This window comes from Paramacrobiotus metropolitanus, unplaced genomic scaffold, assembly GCF_019649055.1.
Source record: "Paramacrobiotus metropolitanus isolate TYO unplaced genomic scaffold, Prichtersi_v1.0 Parri_scaffold0000177, whole genome shotgun sequence".
Classification (NCBI taxonomy): Eukaryota; Metazoa; Tardigrada; class Eutardigrada; order Parachela; family Macrobiotidae; genus Paramacrobiotus; species Paramacrobiotus metropolitanus.
In genome coordinates, this window is record NW_026570397.1 from 1 (window position 1) to 25,919 (window position 25,919).

General features: G+C 47.0%; 6 protein-coding genes across 7 annotated transcripts; 3 read left to right on the forward strand and 3 right to left on the reverse strand.

The window, feature by feature from the left end:
* Positions 1-5: 5 nt before the first annotated feature.
* LOC129600439 (ras-related protein Rab-3-like) lies at positions 6-1,778 on the forward strand (the record flags this gene model as incomplete). The annotated part of the gene is made up of 3 exons (XM_055498944.1): positions 6-62; positions 295-413; positions 942-1,778. Coding segments are annotated over 3 exons (528 nt in total), but the record flags the coding sequence as incomplete, so codon positions are not given.
* A 795-nt stretch (positions 1,779-2,573) lies between these two features.
* On the forward strand, positions 2,574-3,991 carry LOC129600437 (saxiphilin-like). The gene is made up of 4 exons (XM_055498943.1): positions 2,574-2,735; positions 3,071-3,347; positions 3,420-3,590; positions 3,650-3,991. Exons 1-4 carry the CDS (start codon positions 2,706-2,708, stop codon positions 3,802-3,804), a joined length of 633 nt encoding a protein of 210 aa, XP_055354918.1. The 5' UTR covers positions 2,574-2,705; the 3' UTR covers positions 3,805-3,991.
* A 244-nt stretch (positions 3,992-4,235) lies between these two features.
* On the reverse strand, positions 4,236-6,820 carry LOC129600436 (malectin-B-like). Its single transcript, XM_055498942.1, has 6 exons — positions 5,931-6,820; positions 5,619-5,796; positions 5,502-5,537; positions 4,962-5,150; positions 4,841-4,898; positions 4,236-4,784 (listed from the first exon to the last, which is right to left on the reverse strand). The coding sequence occupies exons 1-6, from the start codon at positions 6,164-6,166 to the stop codon at positions 4,519-4,521; spliced, it is 963 nt and encodes a 320-aa protein (XP_055354917.1). The 5' UTR covers positions 6,167-6,820; the 3' UTR covers positions 4,236-4,518.
* Positions 6,821-10,592: 3,772 nt separating this feature from the next.
* Positions 10,593-15,478, reverse strand: LOC129600428 (uncharacterized). The gene is made up of 3 exons (XM_055498928.1): positions 14,384-15,478; positions 12,765-13,082; positions 10,593-11,221 (listed from the first exon to the last, which is right to left on the reverse strand). The coding sequence occupies exons 1-3, from the start codon at positions 14,457-14,459 to the stop codon at positions 10,953-10,955; spliced, it is 663 nt and encodes a 220-aa protein (XP_055354903.1). The 5' UTR covers positions 14,460-15,478; the 3' UTR covers positions 10,593-10,952.
* Positions 15,479-16,251: 773 nt separating this feature from the next.
* LOC129600429 (uncharacterized) lies at positions 16,252-19,101 on the reverse strand. 2 transcript variants are annotated; one of them, XM_055498930.1, is made up of 4 exons: positions 18,881-19,101; positions 18,333-18,517; positions 18,006-18,132; positions 16,252-16,966 (listed from the first exon to the last, which is right to left on the reverse strand). In XM_055498930.1, the coding sequence occupies exons 2-4, from the start codon at positions 18,441-18,443 to the stop codon at positions 16,569-16,571; spliced, it is 636 nt and encodes a 211-aa protein (XP_055354905.1). In that variant the 5' UTR covers positions 18,444-18,517; positions 18,881-19,101; the 3' UTR covers positions 16,252-16,568. The 2 variants fall into 2 exon arrangements, with proteins under 2 accessions (XP_055354905.1, XP_055354904.1); XM_055498929.1 differs by lacking the exon at positions 18,881-19,101 and having other exon boundaries at positions 18,333-18,847.
* Positions 19,102-20,769: 1,668 nt separating this feature from the next.
* On the forward strand, positions 20,770-23,644 carry LOC129600435 (inactive pancreatic lipase-related protein 1-like). Its single transcript, XM_055498941.1, has 12 exons — positions 20,770-20,960; positions 21,037-21,367; positions 21,430-21,557; positions 21,616-21,699; positions 21,770-21,810; positions 21,919-22,071; positions 22,186-22,204; positions 22,266-22,327; positions 22,439-22,693; positions 22,911-23,025; positions 23,104-23,283; positions 23,345-23,644. Exons 1-12 carry the CDS (start codon positions 20,887-20,889, stop codon positions 23,439-23,441), a joined length of 1,539 nt encoding a protein of 512 aa, XP_055354916.1. The 5' UTR covers positions 20,770-20,886; the 3' UTR covers positions 23,442-23,644.
* The last annotated feature ends 2,275 nt before the right edge of the window (positions 23,645-25,919 follow it).

The following is a 25,919-nucleotide window of genomic DNA, read 5'->3' on the forward strand; positions in this document are numbered from 1 at the left end:
GCATCGACTTCAAAGTCAAGACGGTCTACCGCAACGACAAGCGCGTCAAACTGCAGATCTGGGTGAGTCCCGTCACTATATGTCTGTATATATATGCGCAACGGGAAGAGTACTATACGTCGAGTTGTTTGCTCTCTCCCCTCGAGTGCCGCTTGTTATGCCGTTGGCGTGTTGTTCCAACGTCCAAGAGTCCCTCGCGGCTGTGTGTATATGCGCGACTCCTCATGCTAATTGATCAATAATGCAGCTGCACGACTGCATAAAATGCGGAAATAAACGGTGACGTTGTTGCAGGACACCGCCGGCCAGGAGCGGTACCGCACCATCACCACCGCCTACTACCGCGGAGCCATGGGCTTCATCCTCATGTACGACATCACCAACGAGGAGTCTTTCAATTCCGTACAAGACTGGTACGTAGCGTACAGCAGTATATACACTGCGTAAATTAAGAAAACATAAGAAAGCACAAATATATACAATATACCGCCTGCATATAAGCGTAAATATGTGTGTATAATATATGTATTGTATATATACTCGTATACAGTCGTATAACTCGAGTATTTGTACATTGTATATGTTTATACTGGTACTAGCACTTGTGTAAATAAATATGTACTGTACAGTGTAGGACAAAATGTAGATGCCTCGTTTTTAACATGTACCGCGCAAACAAGCGCTCCTTTTTTCGAACCCGGCGGTGGCAGTTTATGCGCATTGGACGTGTCCCTGTTGCACACCGTTTGTTGATTTTGTTATCCTATTTTTGCACCGGTATATTGGCCGATTTCCACTTTTTTAGTTCTACATTGCAGTTTGGTTAATCCCGATAACGAACGAGACTCTAGCCTGTTAAATAGCCAATGGTCGTCAATGATTTTTAAGGATACATAAATGCGCGCTGGATGACCTTTGTATATATGTGTGTTTGTACACAGGTGCACGCAGATCAAAACGTACTCGTGGGACAACGCGCAGGTGATCCTGGTGGGGAACAAGTGCGACATGGAGGACGAGCGCGTCATCACGACGCACCGCGGCCAGCAGCTGGCCGACCAGCTGGGATTGGAGTTCTTCGAGACCAGCGCCAAGGAGAACATCAACGTCAAGGCCGTCTTCGAGCGGCTGGTGGACATCATCTGCGACAAGATGGCCGAGTCCGTCGACACCGACCCCACGCTGGTGGCGGGCGGGGCCGGGGGCGCCGGCAAGGCGGGGGTGCAGCGGCTGGGCCAGGCGGGTGACCAGTACAGCCAGAACAAGCCCAACGCGCAGCAGTGCCAGTGCTGAGCGTGCACGAGACGGGACAGGGCAGAACAGGACAGAACAGACAGGACCACTGGCGTGACGGCGCCCGCCTCCACCGGGCGCCGCTCACAGTCCCCGACGAGTCTGATGCGTGGCGTAACAATAATAAACGCGGGTTTTTGTGTTTCTTCTCTTGTATCTGTACTTGTACCTATGCTATGCGTTGTACGTGACTACTTGTACGTACGTGTGCGATGAAGTAGACTATAAGACAGGCAGCGGTGCATGCATGCTGTGCACGTGCTCGTGTGTAGACGTCTTCGTAAGTGACTGGCCGAGGCGGGGGGCCGCTGGCCACCGCCCAGCGGTGCGGTCAATGCATGCGTTATTCCTTAATTGATATTTATTTATTAATCTGTCAAGTCTGCACGCTTTCTTTATCGGTGAAATGGACGGTATACCGTTTCTTGATGCTCCTGTATACCGGTGTTCAAAATTACGGCATTTACTGCAAATGAAAGTCCATGTGTCCGTGCATACGTGCTTCGACATTTAAATAACCAATCCGAGTGATGAAAATCAAGGACTTCCGGCGCAACCGCCCGGCGCGGCAGTGTACTGCGAATTTATTTTGAAAATTTCCGAAAATTCCCATGCTTTTCCTTTTTATTTTTCAATACAAAAAAATGACTTTGTCTATGTATAAGAATAAATCGAACGCAGAACAAATATAAGAATAAATATACAAATAAATCGAACGCGAAATAGTGCGAGTTTTCGTCCAAAACCACATAAAGACTTCATTTGTTTTCTAATGTTTAAATTTAATTAATTTAATTTAATGTTTTAATTTAAATATGAGGTAATGTATCAGCGCTTGCGAATACCGTTACGTAAATGCTTAGTTCCAGTAAATGGTTTGCACATTAAAAAACAATTACAGTTCTTAAATAATGTTGTATATCGTACAGAAATACGGTTGCGCAGCAGTAAGCAGAAGAGTGTCACGCTTAACGCGCTAATTAGGACTTCGTCACGCTGAATTCTTCGAAGGCCAGCGCGCTTATCAGGCATAAACGCGGAGCTTATCGCGCAAGGGCTTTCCACGGACAAAAGGTCGTGAATGCCGGCTAATCGACGATTAGACGGTGAATGGCAGTCTTTGCCCCCGCAACACCACACAATGCGGCAATTAAATCCGCCTTATCACTGGCGAACGACAGCTGATTAGCGCTTCAAAGCAGGCGAGTCCGATATCGAGGAAGCGGAACGCTAAACCAACAACATTCGATCCTCCTATCAGTTCTTCACTTGTAATTCTTACCTGGATGCCCAGTTTCCTTTCGAAGCTTTTTTAGCATAAAAGCAACCACAACTCGGCTGATTTCCTCGGGACGATTTATTTGGTCAATTTACTATACCTGTTCTTCATAAAGAATCCTTAAGCAACCACCATGAACGGAGCTGTAGTGTTGATCGCTTGTGTAAGTCACCACTATACATACATGTTTCTGTATATATATAATAATATTTACAAGCGTGTTTATATAATATTATTATATCTTTTCTGCCTTAATCATTTTCATTAGTGTAAATCTGCGCGAACGTATTGATCAGTGTTGGTAATAAATATATGTATATGTAAGTATAAATGTATATATATTTATATATACAAATTTATCTACATATGTGTATATACTAAATATACATGAATATATATCTATATATATGTTTTCTGCCAGTGTTGAAAATGTAACCATTTCAATGAGTGTAAATCTGCGCAAGCGTATTGATTAAATGTGTGTACTACTGTATGTAGGCCCTTGTGGGACTGTGCGCCGCCGCGGAGGTGCCCCCTCGCCCGGTGGTGGGCCGCGACTGCCGCGCCCACCAACTGCAGGTGGACGAGTCGCACCTGCTGGGCGCCTGGAGACCGCACTGCGACGCGGACGGATCCTACTCCGCCCTGCAGTCGCACGGCAGCACCGGCATGTCCTTCTGCGTCGACAAGCTCGGCACCACCATCTTCCCGCCCCGCCGCGGCCTCAAGGCCTGCGCGTGCCCCCGCGAACGCAACGACAAGCTGCAGAACATGAGTACGTCGACCGCTGCCCGCTGATAATAATAATGATAATAATAATAATAATAATGTTGGGTGTGTTTGGCAGTGATCGGGTCGTTCATCCCGCAGTGCGACCAGGACGGCACCTACGCCGCCCAACAGGTCTGGGGCAGCACCGGCATGACCCGCTGCGTCCGTGAGGACGGCACCACCATCCTGGAGGGCCGCCAGGTCCGCGCCTGCAAGTGCCCGCGCGCTGCGGACGCTGCTCCCCAAAGTAGGTTGCCATTGACGCAGACGCCGGTCGGCTTTGACCAATTATTCGCTGCTTTTTAGTGCCCGGCGCCTTCCGCCCGCAGTGCGAGGCCGACGGGACCTTCCGTCCCCGCCAGAGCCACGGCAGCACCGGCTACTCGTGGTGCGTCAACCAGGAGGGCGTCGCCATCACCGCCCAGGTCCCGCCCGCCCAGGCCGCCACCCTCAACTGCTAAACTAAACTGACTGGTCATTCCACGCGCTTCTAGTCAACCAACAACTAACTCATGTTCTATCTCATGCTTATATATTCAACGCAGGCACATGGGTGCAATGCGGCACTGAACAACGAAAAGTTAAATAATTTGTGAAGAAAAACATCCATCACTAGAAAAAAAAGGTGAAATAAAATTCCGTGCTGAATGGTGATTGCTGAAAAAATTCTTCCAAAAAATCGCAAGATATTTACGTATAAGAAGAACCAACAGAATATAACGACGAAACATAGAACTAATTAATTATTGATCTTTGATATAATTTGGAATTTTTCCTACTCATTTTGTCTAATCTACTGGATTACTGTAATTGTTATTTCCATTAATTATTATCAATTTTCTCCTGTTTTGTTCATATTTATTTTGTTCTTAATGCAATGCGTAATATGCGGATTTTTATTTCTCATTTATTTTGTCATTCCTAACACACGCGACAATAACTACCGAAGGGAGAATAAATTAGAGAAAAAAGCTCTGATTACTAGCCACAAAAAAGTGTCACAATGGGGAATAAAAAACTGGACTGAGACGGCGGTAGATAATCTGCTATGCGTCCAATACTGACTGGATCTGACCTGATTGACCAAGCTAACACAACGTACAAAAGCTGCGACTGCCTTCCCCGACTGCGCGACCCATCCGCGACGATCCGGTGTTGTATGAGAACGGAGTGGATCAGAGTTTGAAGAGGCAGGCGGTGAGGAGGGCGATGAAGAGAAAGACGGCGATGACGGGGTAGTACTTGTCCAGGCCCAGGCCCCCGGGCAGCTCCTCCTCCGCCGGCGGACTGGCCGGCGCCGGGAAGTCCAGCTGCGGCGCCGACCACGCCCAGGCCTCCGCCTCGGCCTCCTCCTCGGAGGGGGCGCGCTCCCCGCCGCCTGGCGCAGCGCCCTCTTCCTCCTCCTCTTCGCGACGGGCCGGCGGCTCGTAGCGCGGGATATCTACATAAGGAAATCGGTCAAAAAGAAGAGAAACGAAAGGAGGATGTTGGACACACCTTCCAGGGAGCCGCGCGCCACGTAGAAGGCGTTGCACTTGGGGTTGTCCTGGGATGTCTGCAACAAGAGGAGATATCAACGTTCCCTGATGGAACAGGAGAGGGAGAGTGCCGGGCGCACCTTGACGAAGTCGAGGCGCAGCGTGCCGGAGTAGTCGGACTCCTCGGCGGTGTGCGTCAGCAGCAGCTTGTTGCCGGTGATGCGGAAGGGGATGTGCACGTCGAAGGCGGCGGCGCGGCCGCCCGCGCGCTCGAAAATGTCCAGCCCGTCCACCACCAGGTGCTCGCCGTTCAGCAGTACGTCGAACACCTGCCCCGCATAAAGCAACCGCCTTATTTATGCAAACCACCAAAGAAAACAAATAAAAAATGCAAACAAAAATTAGATAAATTACAATATATATACAATTAGTATTTACACGTATTTGTTAAAATATCGTTGTACAGTATTTTATTTATTAAATATTCATTCGGCAAAACATAACGTTAGCAGATTGATTACCGGAGGTTGATTGATTTGGTTCTCTGTGAAATAACCAACCTGGGAATTTCAAATAAATATTTTTTCAATGATTAAATCACTGATTTAGCGAAAAATTTTATTCTTCTGTATTTGATCCTCTCCTAATGTCGCCTGTTTTAATCAATAATTTTTACTGACCTTCATTTGAGGCTGGTTAAAGTACACCTCCGCAAACTGCAATCAAAAGGCAATACTGTAAATAAATTCTGCAGATATCAAGAGGGAGAATGCGGCCAATGTGTGCTGGGCGCTTGCCTTGAGGACGAGGACAAAGTTGGTCTGCTTGTGCGTCTTGGGGATGGGGATGTCGTAGCCGAAGGTCTGCTCGGCGTAGCGCTCCGTCTGGTACAGGATGAAGTCGTCGGGGTGCGCGTTGCTGATGGTCTGCCAGTGCAGGCCGTAGTCGCTGGCCTGCCCGTCCCGCCCCGGATCGCTGCAACACACACACCTCTCGCTCAACGACTACTGCAGATCTGCACGGGATGCTAACTTAGAAGCGTTCAGTTATAGTTCCACGGATGGCAGCCTCGCAGACCCTGTCTGCTGCCAACTGCAGCAGCCCCTTACCTCATGTAGGGCACCCCGAAGTGGTCGACGTGCTCCTCCCCGCCGCAGTTGATGGCGTACAGGATGTCCAGCTTGCGGCCCGTGGCCCTACGGGCTTCCTCCACCCCAGGGCCCGGGATAGGGGAGGGGGATGAGGAGGGATCCTGCGCCGTGCTGCGATGCAAGCAGACGGCAGCGAGGAGGACGCCCCATAGCCAGCAGGGAGCCAGGGGCCGCCGACGACTAGCCTGCAGCATTTGAGCAACGGAGGACGACGGGGAAGCGTTGAACTGACGGACTGTGACTCGTGCGTCCGCCGCTAAGAGCCCAGCGGGTTCAGTTCCGCAGCCACTGCCAGGCAGAAGACTCAGGAGACGAGAAAGACGACGGCTGCCACAGCCTGCTGCCACCACCACGCCTCAGGGCTCGCACTGCTTTCCGATGATGGACAGCCACGCAATCTCCACAAATTATGCAACGGAATGCCCGACACGCCAGTAACGTAAAATGAAACTTGGAAGAAAGATGAGAACCTGTTTCTGCTAGTTGAAGCGCACCGTTCAAACTTCAAATGAAAATTAATGCAGGTGTGGAAGCTGGCTCGATCGATAGGAAGTTTTCAACGTCATGCCCGACGTAATGCACCCGCACGGGCGGTGGCACGCTCTGCAGAGCTGACTGACTGCCGCCCGCCCTCCGCTGTCGCCTGTCAGCACACTCAGCTCAGCATGTGCATGTGTCCTACCTACTTCCGGTCCTATTCATTTCAGGTATACTCTTACGAGTACTGTACCGAAATCAAAATACTTAATCAAACGCTGCCGAAAATTACAGAGAGTCTATCTCAGACATTCTCTGGGAAAGTTTTCTGAATTTGCAGTTCTATAGTTAAAAAAAAATTCACAAGCCAGCTAACTGTAAACAACAATGTACTCGTACATTTACATGTATTATAACATGCACGTTCGACCAAACAAAGTTGTACCATACTTCTACTCGTATTTATACGGTTTATAGCCTTTGTGCGGTCGAACCGTTTCTTTTTTTCATTATTATTAATCCATTATTATTACTTTTGGATTTTTCGTGTAACATGCTGTCACGTCTTTACTTCGTTCTCTCTGGTACTTACTAATATGTAATACGACAGCATAATCATCATGTAACGTAAAGTCATTAATACAACATATCGGTTGCTATGCACTGACACACTGACACATGCAGATATCTGTAAAGTCTCGATTAAGACTTATATATAAGCTGACTTCCGGTTGTTCAGCTGGTTGGAACAGCGGATTATGAGTGGTACACCATGTTTCAATAATCTACGTATGTTATATCATATACGATAATATAATTATATATATTTCATTGTTGACGAAATCACAGCAAAGCTGCCAAGAAAAACAACATCGGGCAATAATTATTCCCGACCAGCCAATCTAAATGCTAAAAAAACGTCTTCGTTGTCTCTCATGTCACTAAAAGTTCCGAGGACAGAAACTGCACTTCCTCGCTGTATCTCAATACTGATTCTCTGGCGCAAAAACTCCCCCGACCGTGGGTTACCGCTACATTCGCAAATCTTCCTCGATAACTCCTTAAAAAATTTCTTTGTTAGCGGTCCAAAAGTTCCCGTAGTTTCTATAATATAATATAATTCGGCTTGGCTGGGAAGGCACATTTGACGACGAGTGTATGCCACAATTGTGCAAATGTGGCATATACGCAGTCTACTGTAGTCCTTGAGTTAATTGTATCTTCCGCTGGCGGATGTTTACGCGCGCCGCTTCATTCTGCCGACAGAATATGCGACACGTTAACGCGCGGCAGGAATGTGCACAACAACACGGACGGATCCCGTTCAGCTGGCAGATCGCCCACGGCCATCGCACTGATCGCAGCCCCACCTTCACATTCATCAACTCGTACACAAAAATATTTTGTAATTAACTCGCGACGCATTATACCTGTAAAGCTGTACGTATGCTGGCGTGTATACACCAACACGACTTACAGTTTAATCTGTTTTTTATAATTTTAACAGGTAATCGCAGCAAATATTGTTCATGCGGCACGGATTTATCACTGTACATACTGTACTCGTAGGAATATTAACCAGTCGCTTTATCTATTCCGTGATATGATAGCGATACCAGCGCACTTCTATCCTACGGTATAGTTATATACGCAGTAAATGAGCCTTGCTCCAAAGCGGTGCGATTGTTTTGATTTAATTTTTATTGCCGGAAAGCTTTCTAATGTTGTGCATGAAGGACAAACATCCGTGGATAAAGATGGCTGTCAATATATATGGTGTACTGAATTGGCGCTGTGGGCTGCGAAGAGATGCACGAGCCGGTTGTTTGTGGATTTGACCTTTCTTAACACTGGGCTGTGGGCAAGGGGAACACGCATTTACAGCGACAAACAGGACGCAAAGAGGCAAAAGGGGAGATGTGGATCGAGGCCGGCGCAGCTCGATCGCAGCCGAAGCCCTCCAGTTACAATTGCATTACAGGGCCGGGCATTGTGCGGCACTGGCAGCAGACCTGCTGGTGCTTGTTGATGTGGCTACTGTGACTGACCGCGCATCAACAAACATCAGCTGCTCTGCTCCGTATGATATACTAATTTTTCTTTTATGGCCAATGCGCCGGAAAGCAAGAGCGTATGACTCGGCATTATGCCAGCCAGTATAGGTATTCCCTAATGGCGTTCTCGTCCTTATTTTTAACGCCGTGTGAAACCGGCACAGTTTACTGCTATAATGCACTTAACTTGTACTGTAAAGTTATAGGATTAACCTTGAGACCGCCTCGTCGTCCCTTATAGCTTGACCTTTTCTCAGTTTCAGCCCCAGTCGGAACCATGCAGAACATCAATGGTTAATCAACCTTGCGTTTATAACAGATACAGTAAGTAATTGCGAGCTTGTTGTTTGTCATGGCTCGAGAAGACAGCTCGTCCAATTAATCTAACCGGCATATGTACGGTACAGGTGTCGTTGGAGAGGTAGTTATGGAGCATCCGTTCAAGCGATTCGCCTACGTTTTAAACGACTTCTACTCTTTTTCCGAGATGGCTCTAACTGACAATAGGGATACAATAGCTCCTTTTTTGCTGCTTGTGCACATGTACTTCTATATATAAATATACGAGGGCCCTTTCATAAGTTTTAGTCTTTGCTGCACGGTTTTGAACTAAATCAAATTTACTTTTTCGAATCCATAAAATCTACTTCTCTACTCTGTCTGCTCTGCAGGCATCTGCTCCCCAATTCTTGAAACGAATTCAGAGAAAAATGGCGCGGTAAAGAGGAGATCGACCCATAAAAATTCTGTTTCTCTTCTTTTTATGCTTTTTGCTCTTAGACATCTCATATTGCATTAAAGTGAAAATTATTTTGAACTAGTAGAAGGTTAGGCTATGTTGATAAAATGGCTGCGTCAAGATATTCTTGCGTGATGTTGCAAAACAAATGAGCGATAGGACGAAAAGTGTAGGTGCGTGCTATCTTGGGGTTGCCCCGTGCGGAGGCTATACCGTGTCAAAGTCAATCTTCTCCAAGCTTATCTGCGAGGAGCTGCAGCGATTCCTCGAAACCATTGCTTCCTAAATGTTTAGTCCCTCTACTATTGCTTTCATGGTTCAACGAGATTATTTTTGTTCGTGGCTGTTTTAGAAGAGACGTTGTCTAGATGTAAACATTAGAGTATGGTTCCTCAATTCCCTGGTCTACGTCACAGAAGATTGCTCAGCTCGAAATAGCTTAACCAGTCCACAAACGTTAGAACGTGATGGCAATGAATCAAGGAAAAGAACAAATAATTCGCCAAGAAATAAAACTCCAGTGTTCTTTTCTAGCAATTTCTTGAAATATGTAAGGAAAATCCGCGGTCGGTAAAATGTTAACTCATTACTGACGCGAGGCATTTTGAGCCTGGGTGCCTTTGCACGAACGGATGCCAGTCGCCAGCCGTGGGAGGTATCACCTCGGCCATTGCCCTATGATCTAGTTATGAATGCTACAGTTTTTGAAAAATCAGATCATAATTTTATTAATTTTGGTTCGTATCAAAGGCGAAAACTTATGAAAGGGCCCTCGTACATAGTGACTACATACATATATACATACTGATACATACATGTCTGTTGCTGTGCATATAGCATTTATATGCTGTACTTCGTACAAAAAAACAGTGCCACTTGTAACATTATCACATTCCACTGCAGCTGTAAACCCACCATGAACTGAAGCTGTAATCGAGCTGGAAAAGAATTCTTTATGGCGAATAAACCTTTCGTGAGAAGCCGATGTATCTTGCGTGCAACCCGTATAAGCATACAACTACTTTACATATCTACCTACATACATACAGATACGTAATATATACATGCGTAGCAGCATCCAGCTCTTGTATCCAAATCTGCAACATCGCACTAGTCGTTGTTATTCTACAGGGCAGCGTAACCGTTTTTTCGGCTTGGTGACAAAACGACAAATCCATTATACACTAGTTTAGTGATAAATTAATGAGATGAGGAAATAAAAAACGACCGATATTTCTATTATATCTGGATCATTTACAGAGTGATCTCTGTTTTTTTACCAATAACGATGTGCGAAGTAGGTACGTATAAGAACCGATATACAGGAGTATCTACAAATCTTGTCTCTAATTGAAAACTGGGCTGCATCGTCGGGAACGACCAAGGCAGGGCGCAGAGCATTAACTTTATCGCCAATAAATCTATCTCTACAGAGTACGTTGGGAACTGCACGATGCATATCGCCGGCCAACATACCGGTACATATATACACAGCGTACAGCGCGCGTCATGATAAAAAAACCTTGTGGCACATGCAGCAGATGCGAGGGTGGAGAGAGTGCCGAGCTCGTTATGGGTGGAAAATTGATTTAGCCGTGCGCTGTTCAACGGCCACTGATTGTGCATGCAAGTCAGGAGGAAATCGATATTTAATTATCCGATCCATCCGCCCTGGACGAGGCATTTCCAACGCCAACCAGCGAGTTTTTCTTACACCGGGAAAAGTGTTATCCGTTCCGCCCGCCACCGGGCGACGGCCAGCAGCCCGGCGAGTAATAAGATCCCCCAGGAAAGCGGTGCCCGCGCGGGGGGCGCCCCGTTGCAGCCGTCGGTGAAGCAGGCCTCCAGGCATCCGCGCACGTAGCGGTCGTTGAGGAAGAAGCCGCCGCAGTGGTTCTGCCGGACGATCTCCGTGTCCGAGGTCAGACTGCCGCCGTCCAAGGCACACGCCCGCACCACCATCTTCTCCCCGGTGTCCGCTGCAATGCACCAAGAACAATCACTAAAGCACGTTACGCGCCGGGAGCGCTTGACGCACAGCGCTTGATTAGGCGGATGACTAGCAGCGAGGCACGCGCGCCGGCTATTCTTAGCGACGGCCCTACCTGCGCCCCCGCGCACCGGCATCCTTAGCTAATAATCCGCGATTACAGGTAGCCGTTGATTTCCAACAACCGGGCAGGCTCACTGACCGGCTACGCTGCTATTGATTTAAATAAATTGCCGGACAATCGTCACCTCTACGCAATTACGCAAAGACCTTTAATTAAGTGTGCCGCTGTGACGGAGACGACTAATCAAGGCTTGACGACAGCAGGGGAAATGAAGCAGAAATTGAAACAGTTTTGGGCCGTTGTTGAAATGATTTTAAAAAGAACTGCAATAAATTAAAATTTAAAAAAATTTTATTTTGCGATATTTTGACGGTTAGCAATCTTTTTACTTAGTCGGCATTTAAATAGATTAATTTCTCCAGATTAAAATTTTTTTTTAAAAAATAACAGTTTTAAAAAATTATGTTTCTCGCTTCAAACCGTTTCTGGTGCTTGGAGCCCGAATTGATTTTGGAATGATTTGATTTGAAGCTTGAAATATGGAACGTCGAAATGGTCATGTCAACCGCTCCAAGAAGCACGACGATGCAATCAATAATTTTGTTTCCTGTTCGTTGAGAAAAACATCCTACCCTAAGATTAAGCATCCCGTTTAACTGAACATAAGAAAAAAATCAGCGTAGCTGCGTTTAAGCGGCCGTCCGCCGCATCCAGGGGTGTTTATGCGCTGACAATACTGATAGGAATTAAAGCCGGGATTAAGCCGGCATTATAGCGGGACTGTTTATGCGCAGGCAATGCGGCGTTGGCAGCCGCATTCATCCTGATCCGCGCGCACAGGCGCACACGTAAACGGCCAGCTGGGAATTGCGCGTTCATGTTTAAATTATCCTGACCGCGGCCGGATGCGGATGCAGCGCGAATACTGAATCTACATTCAATGCCGGCCAGACAAACAATCAGCCGCACAATGAACCGTCATTCATAAGCAGCCGCGGATGCCGGCAGAACGAGGGCACGACACCGTATCGATTAAGTAATTGCGCGCGACTACCGGTGTTTTCACGGGAAACCGGGAAGTTGGCGGATAATTAAGGAAACTCGCTGAGTGCGTAAGAAACACAGGTCCTTTATACCGGCATTAAAACGTGATTAAGTTTAATGCGGTAAAGGTTAATCTGGGTGGCAGCTAACCAGGATCTGCGCAGGAGAACGAGCGCTGTCCGGTTATCTTGGGCGGGTCGTGTATTGCATAGGTGGGAAGTAAGTGAACGTTGCCGATTAACACTCGCACTACTTCGAGTTCGATCTAAGCTGTATTTTTCAGCTGAGCTGCCACAGCGGGCGGCTGTCGTTGCGGCAAGGGTCGGGAATGCGGCCGCAGTAGTGCGACTGGGATTTCGGTGCCGGTACTTTCCTTAATTAACTGACAAAAATCAATTACAGTGGTGCAGAGAGCCATGCTTACAGAAGTGGCCGGCCAGCTTAAGGCAGGCGGTGGCGGGGAAGGCGGTCTTGCGGGATTTGCGGGCGCCGTAGCAGCCGCGCTGCAGGTAGATGAAGGAGCCGTTGGGGTGCGCGGCCTTGTTGTGCAGCTGCAGGTTGAGGCCGGCGTTGCTGTCCAGGTGGCCGCCGGGCGGGACCATGGGCAGCGGCTGCGGCTGCAGCTCCACGCCGGTCTCGGCGACGGCCGTCTGCTGCACGGCGATGGGGTCGAAGGGGTCCTCGCACAGCGGGTCGTTGCCGGCCAGCGAGGAGCACACGTAGCAGTCGATCTGCAGGGAACCTGTGGCAACAACACAACCGTTCAACTTTTTTCATCGTTGCTCATCAGAGGATTTTGTTAACGTATTTCATATACATATGTACACGGATGCGTCAAATTTTTTTCATAACTGGCTCATCAGATTGCAATTTGCTAACGCTTTTTTCATCGTTGCTCATCAGAGGATTTTGTTGGAATTTTTTATATACCACGCTTGGATAACTACATGGGTTAACAAGTTAAACGCTGCCGGTGGCATGCATATACTCGTATACTGCACATCAGCGATCGATGATTCATCACGTTGACTTGATCGCGTTCGGATCGAAGCGGATGTGGCGCACACACACAACACACACACGTAACCGGCAAAACAGGGATAAAATTAGCCGCCGAATCCGAGTCGACCCGATAAAATTTAATACCAGCCACACGTACACAGCACACACACACAGCACACTCGTGGCGTGTTGACTTGGTGGGAGAAAGCCTTAATTGAAAAACACACTGGCTGGCATGGCCACATTGGCCAGCACTCATCCTGCCATTATGCAAATGCCCACGCCTGCATCTGCGCGCACGGCTTAGTGGCGCTGGAGTGTGGACACACCGTGACCCTTTTTGAGGCATCCTGCACTGTACTGCGTTCAATTGGCGCGATCCTGTTGGCATTGATTGCGCGTGCGTGCGCGACAACGGGCTTCTTCAATTTAAAGCATTGTCACCGCGGCCCTCTCGTGCACGCCACTACAGCGCCGTAACCGGGAAAACGGCCGACAATCAACTGTACTTGTAGCGTTTATCAAAACAAAACACTGGAACGTCGTGTGCCAGTATAACACGCAAGTGAGGAGGCCAATTAATCTGACTGCTTATTTTTCTTCTACGAGTATCACACCGGTCTCTATCGATTAACACTCGCATTATTCCACGTTCGATTTACGCCGCATTTTTATATGCATCGTGAAAGCAGTCTGGTTACAAACGATGAATTGATTGTTCGATTTTATTAGTTCAGAGAACATCATATTTTACGAAAATCAGAAAGGAACGGAATGGGAATTTCGTCTGAAACCTTCAAGATAAACTTTGGCATTACGCTGCCGTACCGAGCGGTTGCAACTGCGTCAAGCGCCGGACGTTTCTGAATTTCCATCATTTTAAATTGTCAGAATAAACTTTTTCGTGGGACATAAAACATTTTAGACAGGAAAGTGATTTCCGCATTAATACAGGTAACTGTCAAGAAAATCGCCCGCGTGCATTAGGAGCTATGCGTCTTGAAAGTTAAAATAGTGGCAGCGTTAAAAAAAAAGATTTACCTGTGATCAGCGAGAGGAGCATGACGGTGATCCACAAGGATCCGCGATTAATATACACCATCAGCGGAATCCACATGGCTGTGCCAGTTCCAGCGATGACGGCCGACGGTGGCCCACAATCCAATGCAAACAGTATCGATGCCGGGGCACCCAATTAAAGGGCAGGCAAAGGTTGCGTCGCGGATGCGGCGGCCGCCACGAAGCAGGAAGAATCGTTGGGCCAACGAGCGCCGGCAGGGTTTGCAGAAGGGGAATTCACAATTTGCGGGATCAAACGTGGAGCAACGGGGCGTGATGGATGGGCAGCGCGTGGATGGGCACGGTATGGAATTATGCGGGCTGGATTGGGGAAGAAGGGGAAGAGAAGAGGAGAGCGCGTATTATCGGCGCATCAGTGGATTTCAGGCGCAGATTGTGCGCAGGCAGTAATCAGCGGTGGGTTATGTGCTGTTCGGCGGGAAAGATGAGCGAGTGAGTGGCGGTCCCGCGGGAAATCCACAAGGTGAAGGTAATTGCAGCGGGATGTGGATGGCAGGATGCAGGTGGGAAGAGAAGAGACAGGATACATATTTCTGATTGCCACCGCATATCGGTGTATCTCGCGCCCAACACAATACGCTATTAGCCTAACGAAGCCATCGTCTTGGCTGAAGCTATTAATGCACTGCCCGTCGAGGCAGCGTGCGGGCTGGATCGTAGTCGTACGGGATGGATTGGCGGAAGGACGGGCCGATTGATGCCAGCGTGGATCGACTGGGAAAAGGACTGCGTTCACAGGAGAATGCCTGGGGAGCGAGCGAGCGAGCGAGCTGCTCTTCCATGGGCTTGCAGTGTAGGAGAGACAGAGAGAGGAAAAAAGAGAAGCCAGCAAGACAGAATGAACGCCGGGATGAGCGATCGCAAGAGTAAAGCGAGTGTCTCAATTTCGAAGCGAACCGAGCTTTGATACGTTGCTCCACCGCACGAGGCGGCTGTATGCAGTGGCCACGCCCACACATACGGTAAGGGAAGCCTCTTCGAGCGGTGGATTTGCTGTAGCGCTTGGAAACTGAGACACGCCCTAAGTGTACGTACGGCAGCGGCCGTGTACAGTGCACAGTGTATCCGCCATCCGGCCGGCGATATAATCGATATGGCACCGGCCGCGCTAAACGCTGCGTGCAGCATTCAGTGTACGCACAGCTGCACAGTTTATTAGCGTCCGCCGATTACGACGGACGATACACATCCGCCACAATCACAGTCTTTCCGACTGTACGCTTGCTGCGGTTGTGACTGTAGCAGTATGTCTGGTAAATATTTTTATTGCGCGTTTGATCTCAATCATCTAATCAGCCGCCTAATCGCTGCTCGCTGACTGACGGGACCATGCAGCGGCGTGCGGCATGCACGAAGGGACACCGCAATGTGTACTTCAAATGCACCGTTTGCACGTAGCGGAACCAGTGGAACTGGAGAGAAAAGTGCGCAACGGAAGCGCCAGTGAATTTGCTTAATTAAAGGAAGATGCGCTGTCAAGGGGAAACGGACACCGCGAGTTATTTCCGACAACATTCAAGGGCGTTGCCGAATAGATAATGAGAATTACAAATGAGAAACGATTTGTCATTTGCTGCTGCTTCCTGTTGCAACTGGTGAAAATGATACTCGAAGCCTTAAATCAAGGACGCCTTTCACAACTCAAATTTTATTTATTTCCATAAAAGTCAGATGAGCACATCGCAGGTTAACAACAGTTTATCACTTACGCGGATGCATTCGTCGGCTTTCCTAACTGCAAGCCTGTGGCTGCGGTAGATCAGTAACCGGCATTCTATATGCAAGTTAATTAGTAACGCTTATAATCAATTAGTGACAAAAATGCCAAACAAAGAGAATAAGTGTTCTGTGTGCTGATTACGCCGTGTTTGAAGTATTTACACGGGTAGAGTCGCAAGCACATGCCTCGTCATAAATTCTTAAGAAAAACTCGAAAGGTCACAAGTGCCGGCTGTGTATACTAGCCGCTTCCATAGGTACGTCTATATGAAATTATTACGAATTTACATTGCAAAATGTTATAACCATATCCGGACGTCGTTCCGGAAAAAGAAAACATTCTCGACAGTTGCTATAGAAATATTCCGCTTCGAAAACTCAAGGGCGACGAATCGCGCCGGTTTGCAGTGGAAGGTTTCTTCCGCGGCTAGAGTCTCCAGGGCAGACCGCAGGCGCGGCAGAGGCCGTTGCGGGCCCAGGCGTAGGGGTGCTGCGTGCAGTTGGCCTGGCGGATGTGGAAGGAGTCGGGGTGGCGGCTGGGCTGGTAGGATTCGTTGTTGCGGAACCAGCGCTGCTGGCGCTCGTCGTACTGCGGCAGGGCTGGCGGGGGCGCCCCTGTCGGTTCGAGGTCGGGCACCGGCATCCCGGGCTCCCAACCGTCATAGGCGTCGCCCACGTCCTGGCTGATCATGACCTCACTGCTGCTGCCGGACTGCCCGGACAGGCGCCGGTAGTGCTCGTCCATGCGCCCGCGCCGCCCGAAAAAATCCCGTAATGTGCTCTGCTTGGCTGGTCGCTGTCCTCCCGCCCGGTTGTTGTTGGCGCCTGAAAGGAATCGGTACTTTATAAGCTGCGTATATAAAGGCAAAGAAAAATCCAATATAACTGGCTTCCCGGTGACCTTTAGATTGAACAAGCCAAGAAACGTCAAATGACCAAACCCACATATCCAGAAACACAGCGTTACATATTTGTACATATAATTATTGTTTTGGAAAATAACTTGTTTCGTGACCGCTCCGTAGATGTCCCTGTTTGACAGAACTGCAGACTCAAGGTGATCTTAGAAATGCTGCTCATATGCGGTGGTGAGATCCGTAATTAAAATTTCATGAATCAATAATGTAAGTAATGTACTTGTACAGAGATGTTTTGGCTCGGCAGTAAGGAATTATGGATGTAGTTTTTAAGTTAGAATTTTGCCTGGAGTGTGCGCAGTTAGTGTTACAGTGTTCACACACACATACGCTCTGTACACACATAATCTTGACTGGGTTTTTACGGTTAAAAATCTGTATGCAGTATGCCGGTGCTTTATCATGCTATGTCGATGTATGTATACTGACTGCGTTATAACAATAGTAATTGTTTGGTTTCCCGGAGGGTGTTTGGTGAGCAACACGCGAGTATTTTCACACTTACTTAGAAGGTTATAGACTGTAGGTGCGTGTGCGCTGCATTCTTGTTCCTTTCGTTAACAGTCATCTTGGATAAACGGTAATCGCGTCCATGATTATCATAAACGCGATTACGCGAACTTTATTGGTAAAGACAACCGGCTATTTATTGCACTATTTGTTAAAAGTGCAAATAGGAAGGAAGAATTGTAATTGTTTTGCTGCGCAGATTAGTTAACGTTACTTTTACTCAGCTAGTACAGTACTTTAACAGTACTGTGCTTGTAACGATTATTTTGCACATAATCGAGTGTAATATTAATGGAGGTTTGTTTGAGTGGGTGCAAAAAACTTAACGTTAAAAATGTCTGACAAATTAAAAAAATATATAACAAATTAATAAAAAAGATAGTAACACTCTTCTTGGAAGCGGAATTGCCATAGCAGCTTAAAGTAGCGTGCTGTACCTGCGGGCCGGGGAGAATTGGCAGGATCGGTATCGCGCCCGTGAGGAGAGCCGGGGCGCATGGCCGCATCACTGGCGCGCTGACGCCCATTGCGAGACGGCTCCACCAGCAGTGGATTGGTGTGCAGCTAAAAGAATAACCGTCATATGCCGGATAAAGGAAACCTCTCTTCCCTCTACAGTGTACACTGTACTTGCTACTGCTATGAGTGTATTGTGCACGGTCCCTTCTCATGTTAATTGGGACAAATTCTTCATTTGATCATATTTGTTGAGCGAAGCTCGCCTTGTACATATTGGGAAATAAAGACCATAACTTGCTACTTACCGAATACGCCAGTGATCCGTGCCGGTCCCGCGGATACTGAGGCGCCCCACCGGCCGCTCCCATGTCCAGGTGCACCGGCACCGGAAGGCGATTTCTCCCCTCCATCGCCATCGCGTGTCGTCACCGTCGGACGAGGTAGAGACAAAAGATCGCTCTTGGGGATAATTACAAAAAATGTTTGTTTGCTGGAAAAAAAACTGAAATCGTCGCATGTAGATTTGGTTTGTACTGCATACTGCGCGTCATAACTGCCATTGAAAAAAGCGCTGTGTCGCATGGCAGCGGAGTCAGGCCGGTCACGATCATCTCCGCGGGCTATTTACCGTCGGACGGCCGTCAGTCAGCGCAAGTTATTTTCCCGTATTTTTCTTGCATATTCATTCTCCACCAGCGTTTATTTTATTCTGGAGCTTTTTCCTTAGTTTTTCCGTACCGCAAAACGTCACATACTTAATTATACTCGTATAATTACAAAATTTTCTTAATGAAAATTATAAACAAATCAGGTACGCGCCGGAAACTTACAACCTATATTTTTCAAAATCTACCTGAATAAATTCTGATGGCTGATGAATTTGATCAATTATTCGGCTGTTTTCCGCAAATTTTCTTGGAGGCGTGACGATTCGGTGTGCATGGTAATTACGGAAAGCACAGGCCGCAGGCGCACCCCGGTCATTTTGTTGATTGTGTCAACGCATTCCGCAGAATATGTTCATGTATCTGTACAGCCGCAACGTCAAGCAAGTCATAAACAGAATTCCGGTGAATCTCAGCGTATTTGTGTATGGCATTTGAAGCAAACAATCTAGAAAATTGGCTGGTACATTAATGGTAATGTACCTAGGTGCAGCAAATTCGAAACGTTAGTTAAATCGCAAGTTATCTCTCGTTACATTGCACTGAAGAGCGGCAATGCTCTGTATCGGCGAGGTACCGGTACATTGCTGTACTCGAATATGGATGTTTGGCGTCAAAAATGGATACATACATTAAAACTTTCGCTTTCGCGCACTCCGAATCACTTTTTTGTAATACGTACTTTAGGCTTGGGCTAATGCCACATCAGTTCACAACAAAACACTATTGTCACTACAGTCCACATCACGATTTGGCTAATGGCACTACAAAGGGTTCATTTGACTTTTGTTTTCGTATGCACAACAGTTCGCTAATGGCACTACTACAGTCAATTGACCACCTGTTTCATAAACTACAAAACGCTAACGACACTACATAAATGATTCAGAAAATATTTACAGCGGAAACGTTAACATAGTAGGTGTTGCAGCCTTTGGCATTCTACCTGGCAAGTGCATGTACACAGCTTATACATATATAATGTAAATGACAGTAATGACTTTGGGTGTTTTTTAAATGTGTAAATTCGAAATATTATTAGTGTCTACCTGCGCCGGCTTTTTGTTACGTTAATAGACTATTGCCTGAATAAAGTTAAAGTAGCATTAGCGCAATGTACAGATAGTGGATGTGTACTAGAGTCAATTGATTAGTTGTAGTGTTATTAGCGTTTTGTAGTTTTTTCATAAAAAAGTCAAATGACTCTTTTGTAGTGCCATTAGCCAAATTGTGATGTGGACTGTAGTGACAATAGTGTTTTGATGTGAACTGTAGTGGCAATAGCGTTCGCCAATACTTTACAGTATGTCACTCTAAAGCTAAATGATTTGTAAACATTGCCCTGAAAACCGTTTGCGCACGTAACATCCGGTTGCCGAGATATGGCGTACTAAAATGGGTGAAAAGTTAAAATGCATTGTTGTGTACCAAAAGTCTGGCTATTAGCCGATCTTCTTGAAACTTTGCTACAAAAGACACATGGCCATAAGGTCGAAAGTGAACCAGTTTCAGGTTCATAGCACTTTCCCATAATTTAAAAACGAATTTTAAAACATAATTAGTTGTGTATTTTGGTGATACTGTGCTAAATTCTATCGTTCTATCTACAATACATCCGCGTAATCACGTGCTCATAACACAATTTCATATTCCATCATTAAAAATTCTCCCATTAATCTTTGGAGGAAGAAACGATAATTCAAAACCTTTTGGTGAATTACCACAGAATAGGCTAGGAGCTGACCTTTTTTCTTTGCAGTGATTCACTACATACGAGCGAGATTAACCCCAACATATTATTTTTCCAAAGAGCCAGTGAATTTATTAAAGCGTCATATTAACATGTAAACCGCTACCAGTATTCGTTATCAGGTCATTATCGCTTTATCAAGAGTCTACCTAACATTTACGTCCTCCTTAACAGCATTCTGCCGGATAATCAGCGATATGGGAAAGAATAAATGATTTCAATGGCGGAAAACAGTTATTGTGGGAGACCGATAGTCTGCATGTTATTACCGGATAAGGTCATTGTCAGCCGCGGCCGATAAGGCGCTTCCATTTCATGGCTTAACTAAGTGTACGCTTTACGCTTGCTAAACGCTTTTCACGCTGTATACGCTTGACTGGTACCTCGAATTTTCCTGCGCTTAAGGAATATTCATCTACATATATTTGGCATAATCAGTAAAGGATGCTGTCCCTCCAGGTTGTCTGCACGGTGCTCCTGCTATCGTCGACCATAACGTTGACGCTGGGAAATTTCGCGTATGTAACGGTTAACTGGAATATCGTTAATTTCGCCCATGTATCTGCTGGCTAATCGATAAACCTGTGACTGCAGTGAGGATGCGGATCGCGCGGACACGACCACCTCCAAGTACCCGCTGCCCATGGGGGTGTGCTACGAGGGCTTAGGCTGCTTCTACCGCAACGGCTCCTTCGAACACCTGACGCTGCCGCTCTCGCCCGACATCCTCACCACGCGCTTCTTCCTCTTCACCGCGCTCAACCAGACCTTCGCCACGGCCGATGAACTCAAGTGGAACGACCCGGCGTCCATCGCCGCGTCCGCCTTCCGACCCAACCGGCCCACGAGGGTCATCGCGCACGGCTTCACCATGAGCGGGATGGCGCAGAGCATCCAGCGCATCAAAAACTCCATCTTGCGACGGGTAATTTAATTAACAACAAGCATTTCTTAAGAAACGTAGATTAGTCTTATGAGGGATGTTAGGAGCGGGAGAACGTCAACGTCATCATCGTGGACTACGAGCGGGCGGCGCAGGAGCCGCAGTACTGGGAAGCGGCGGCTAATAGTCAGGTGGTGGGCGCTCAGCTGGCCCGCGTCATCGACCATCTCATGTAATTAAAAAAAGGGAAAAATTTCCGGTGCGCGTGATACTACATGGTCCTGTCGTAGAAACCTCAAACAAGCCAGAGCCGGCAACTTCCACCTCATCGGCATTTCGCTCGGCTGCCAAGTGTCCGCGCATGCCGGCAAAAAGTACGTCGAAATGCTCATTGAATTTCAGTTAACTGCACCATAACCAGCCGGCTTCGGGCGTGCCTTACAGGTTGAAGGAATTCCGCAATGAACGGCCGGGAAAAATCACCGGTAAATCGGCGCTTGAGGGATTTCTCTGATTCGATCGGAGATGACCTTTGCAGCTACTGAAAGTTGTCGAAGACATGAAGAACTTAATGCTGGTGTAATATACCACAGCGCTGGATCCGGCGGGACCCCTGTTTGAAGGCTTCCCCTCGGTGGCCCGGCTGGCCAAGGGTGACGCGGACTTTGTGGAGGCCTACCACGGCAACGGGCTGCCGCTGTATGGCGGCGGTCTGGGCATGTGGTCGCAAGTGGGCGACATCGACTGTACGTCGTATAAATGATTGTGCTACGTCGTTGTGGTGATCGGCTTTATGTGTATGTCGCATAGGAGACCGCTTAATATAAGTTTGTGCTTATCCTTATTTTGTGTATTTGCAGTCTATCCCAACGGTGGCGAGTAAGACGGTCAGCGTTAATGGAACGGCAGTGTAGAAAGCGTTAACCTTGTCTGTAAACAGGGAGCAGCCCAGTTGTCCGCCGGCGCTGTGGGGCACCATCTCCAGCATCATGAATCTGCAGCGTACGATAGATGACCTTTCCTTTGTCTACGTATATTTATTTAACAGCTTAATTAACAGCAATGTTAGTAGTGAGTGTTACTATGAATATAAAGTGTCTTTGGGCGATTTAGTGGGTCAGTTGGCGACGAGCGTGATCTGCAGCCACGCCCGGCCGGCCTACCTGGCCATCGAGAGCATCGAAGCGGCGCTCTCTGGCTGCCGGTTCACGTCGGTGCCCTGTGATTCCTACCAGGAATTTCTCGACGGGCAATGCAACACGCAGGAGCACCACCGCCAGGGCGGTCTCATGGGCATCTACGCCACCAACCGGCCTGCTTCCAAGAAGCACTTTCTCCTCACACTGGGCAACGCGCCCTACTGCGCCGGTATTTAGTTTATACGCCAATACCATAGTTGTAAAAATTAAAAAAAAACATCAGCAGAGATTTTTTTACAGCTAGAGTTTTCACGCAATTATAGCAGAGTGTGTACACTAGTTGCAAAGTATATGCGTTGTATCCACACTCTGCCATACTTTGCAAAATTTATCATCGTGCAAATAAATGCAATTGCCGCATGATGATGGACGTGTTTGTTGAGCAGTGCAACTGAAGGCCACATTGACGCTCTCCCGAAGGTCGCGGGACGCCCGCGGCGTCTTCATCATCCAAGCGGTGGGAGCCGACACCTCGGCGGAAGCCCTGCCACTCGTCATCTCGTACGTCGCCTCTTGGCCATGACGCACCGGTTGCTCGTCGTCGGTTTGCGTTACTACGGCTGTTTCTTATATTTGTAGGAAGAACGAGCACGTCCTGCCCGGGGAAGGCTTCAGCGAGATGATCGCCACCAACGTGCCGCTGGCCGGCATCCGCCAGGTGCAGGTGCTGTATAAGCGCGCCTGCTACCTGGGCGTCTGCGCTGCCGACACCGTCCAGCTGGGCTCGGTGGAGCTGGAGCACACCACGGCCTTTTCCACGTAAGCCGGTCGTGACCTTTATCAATGGCGTTTCTTCGCTGACTGCTTGGGCGGTGTTTAGGGATGTTTTGCGGGTGTGCGGCAACGGCGTCCACCTTGTCTCCGAGCAGTGGACGAATGTCGACGTGTCCGCCTCCCAGGCAGCCTGTGCCGATTGACCAACACTGAGAAGAAACGTTGCTCGACCGCGTCTCGGTCGGTCAAAATGGACAAATATCACGTTGTAATTAGTTCATGTATTTTTCTTACGCATAAATACATATGAGTATAATGAGGTGTGCTTGATGAAGTCCTCCTCTGCTCTTATTTATCCCATGGTGAATTGTAATCACACTGCTGCCAATAAATTAATCTTCGTGCAGGTTTTCACGCTTAGCAGTCCACATAATCAAGATGGATTTATTACGTGGAATTAGCTGAAATTTTGAGCAATTAATGGTATAGTAATAATTGAGAAAACGATTGATTAGACCGTTTACAGCAATGAAAGTTTTAAATAAGTATGCGTCGTAACCTACATAATAAGTAGTACGGTAGTTAAAAATAGAGGGATGTTTGAACGGTATCATGGGAAAAAATTTATGATATTATATAAAAAGTTTTATACATTTAAAAAAAAGCCAGCTGATTACCAGTTACTGTCCAGTAGAATAAAGCTGAGTACTGTAAGACTGAGAATAACTTTTATAGAGAAAGTAGTAGTTATTATAGCATACGTACGAGTATAATATTTTGAAATGTTTAGTCATAATGGCATGCAGGTGTATTATTGACACGTATTAAGGGAAGTGGCCTGGTACATGGTGCCAAATTCGTGTACATGCACGAAATCTTTCACTTTCGCGCACTCCCAAACCCTTGTTTCTCTTGTTTTATGACATTCTGTAGTCAAATGATTTGTATACACAGGCCTGAAAACCGTTTGCGCGCGCAACATCCGGTTCGGGAGTTATGGCTGTTAGAAAATTCCCAAAAGTTTAAATGCTTTCAGGTGTATCAAAAGTCTCATTATGGACCGATCTCCTTCAAATTTTGCACGTAAATGCACATAACCACGAAGGACGTTTTTACACCGATCCACTGTTCTAGCATGTTTTTCAAATTTTAAAATGAATTTCAAAAATTTTAAAATTCATTTTATAATTTGAAAAAAATCGTGGAAGTCTGGATCGGTGTAAAACGATCTTCACTGCTAAAGCTTTGGGCATTTTCTAACAGCCATAACTCCCGAACCGATGTTGCGCACACGGTTTTCAGGCCTGTATTACTACTCAATGTCATAAACATGAGAAAAAAGGGTTTGGGAGTGCGCGAAAGTGAAAGATTTCGTGCATGTACACGAATTTGGCACCATGTACCGGGCCACTTCCCTTAAACAACATTGCGGGGCGAGCGCTGCACACTGTATATGTGGAGACTAGCTGTATATAGCTGCAACATTTTCCATGTTGAATAGCAATTACGAGTACTACATTATTATGTCCATATCTAATAACAATTAATACTACATTACTATGTGCTGAAATGATGTACTGCGTGATTTAGCGTTTAACCAATGTTCATTTGTGTAACCCAATAAAAACATCCTCTTATGTCATTCATCTACGATACGCACTCTGCATATAGGGCAATGATATCACTGTGTCGATGCTGTCGAAAGATCATGTAATACAGCAAGGTTCTGAAGCACTGCCGGCAGTTTTTGGCGCCGCTTCGCAAACGCCGCGCGCTCACCTAAGATGAGCGTATCCGCTGTTGCGCTTTTTTACTGGCACAAACACTGATACCGGTAATAACCGGCAAGAAGAATAGACAACTACAGGCTACAACTGATACATCTTCCGGCTTGGTCATGGCGATACACATGCAGAGTATACCGTATTTTTGAAAAATGCCGCCTTATTGCCAAATCTTCGTAATCCGCTTTGGCACGGGAGGATCCGCATCGGATGTGCATGGCAAAAGTGCAGTTTCACGGCGATTTCCGTCGCAGTATTTAATGCAACGTTGCAGCATCATTTGCTGTATCAATTCCAATCGGATTAATAGAGCAGCAAATTTCCAAGCCAGTATTACGAAAAGCCGGTACCCTACAATTTTTCTTCATCGTTTTTCTGAATTTACAATAATGAAGGGAATTCTCGTGCTCGCTCTCATCCTTTGCGCGCTTTGCGGTAAGCCGAAAAATTATGTACAAAGTCTATTGTTCGCGTAATAATAGTGAGCAGTACAAGATTAATTTTGCTTTCCCTAACACTTTCTGTATTAATTTGCATTGACCTGATGTATAATTTCAAAATTTATTTCAAAATATAAAAAAACCTGCTGAACGGTGATTCGGTGTAAAAACGATCTGTATACATACAGTACATGCATTTATGTGCCAAATTTAAAAGAGATCGGCCCATAATGAGACTTTCGGTACACCTGAACGCATTTAAACTTTTTGGGATTTTCCTCCAGCCATAACTCCCGAACCGAATGTTGCGCGCACAAACGGATTTTACGCCTATGTCTATGTATACAAATCATCTCGCTATATAATGTCATAAAATAAAGCAAAAAAGTGCTTCGGAGTGCGCGAAAGTGAAAGTAGAACGTACAGGTACAAGTAGATTGCATTACATATTCCATCT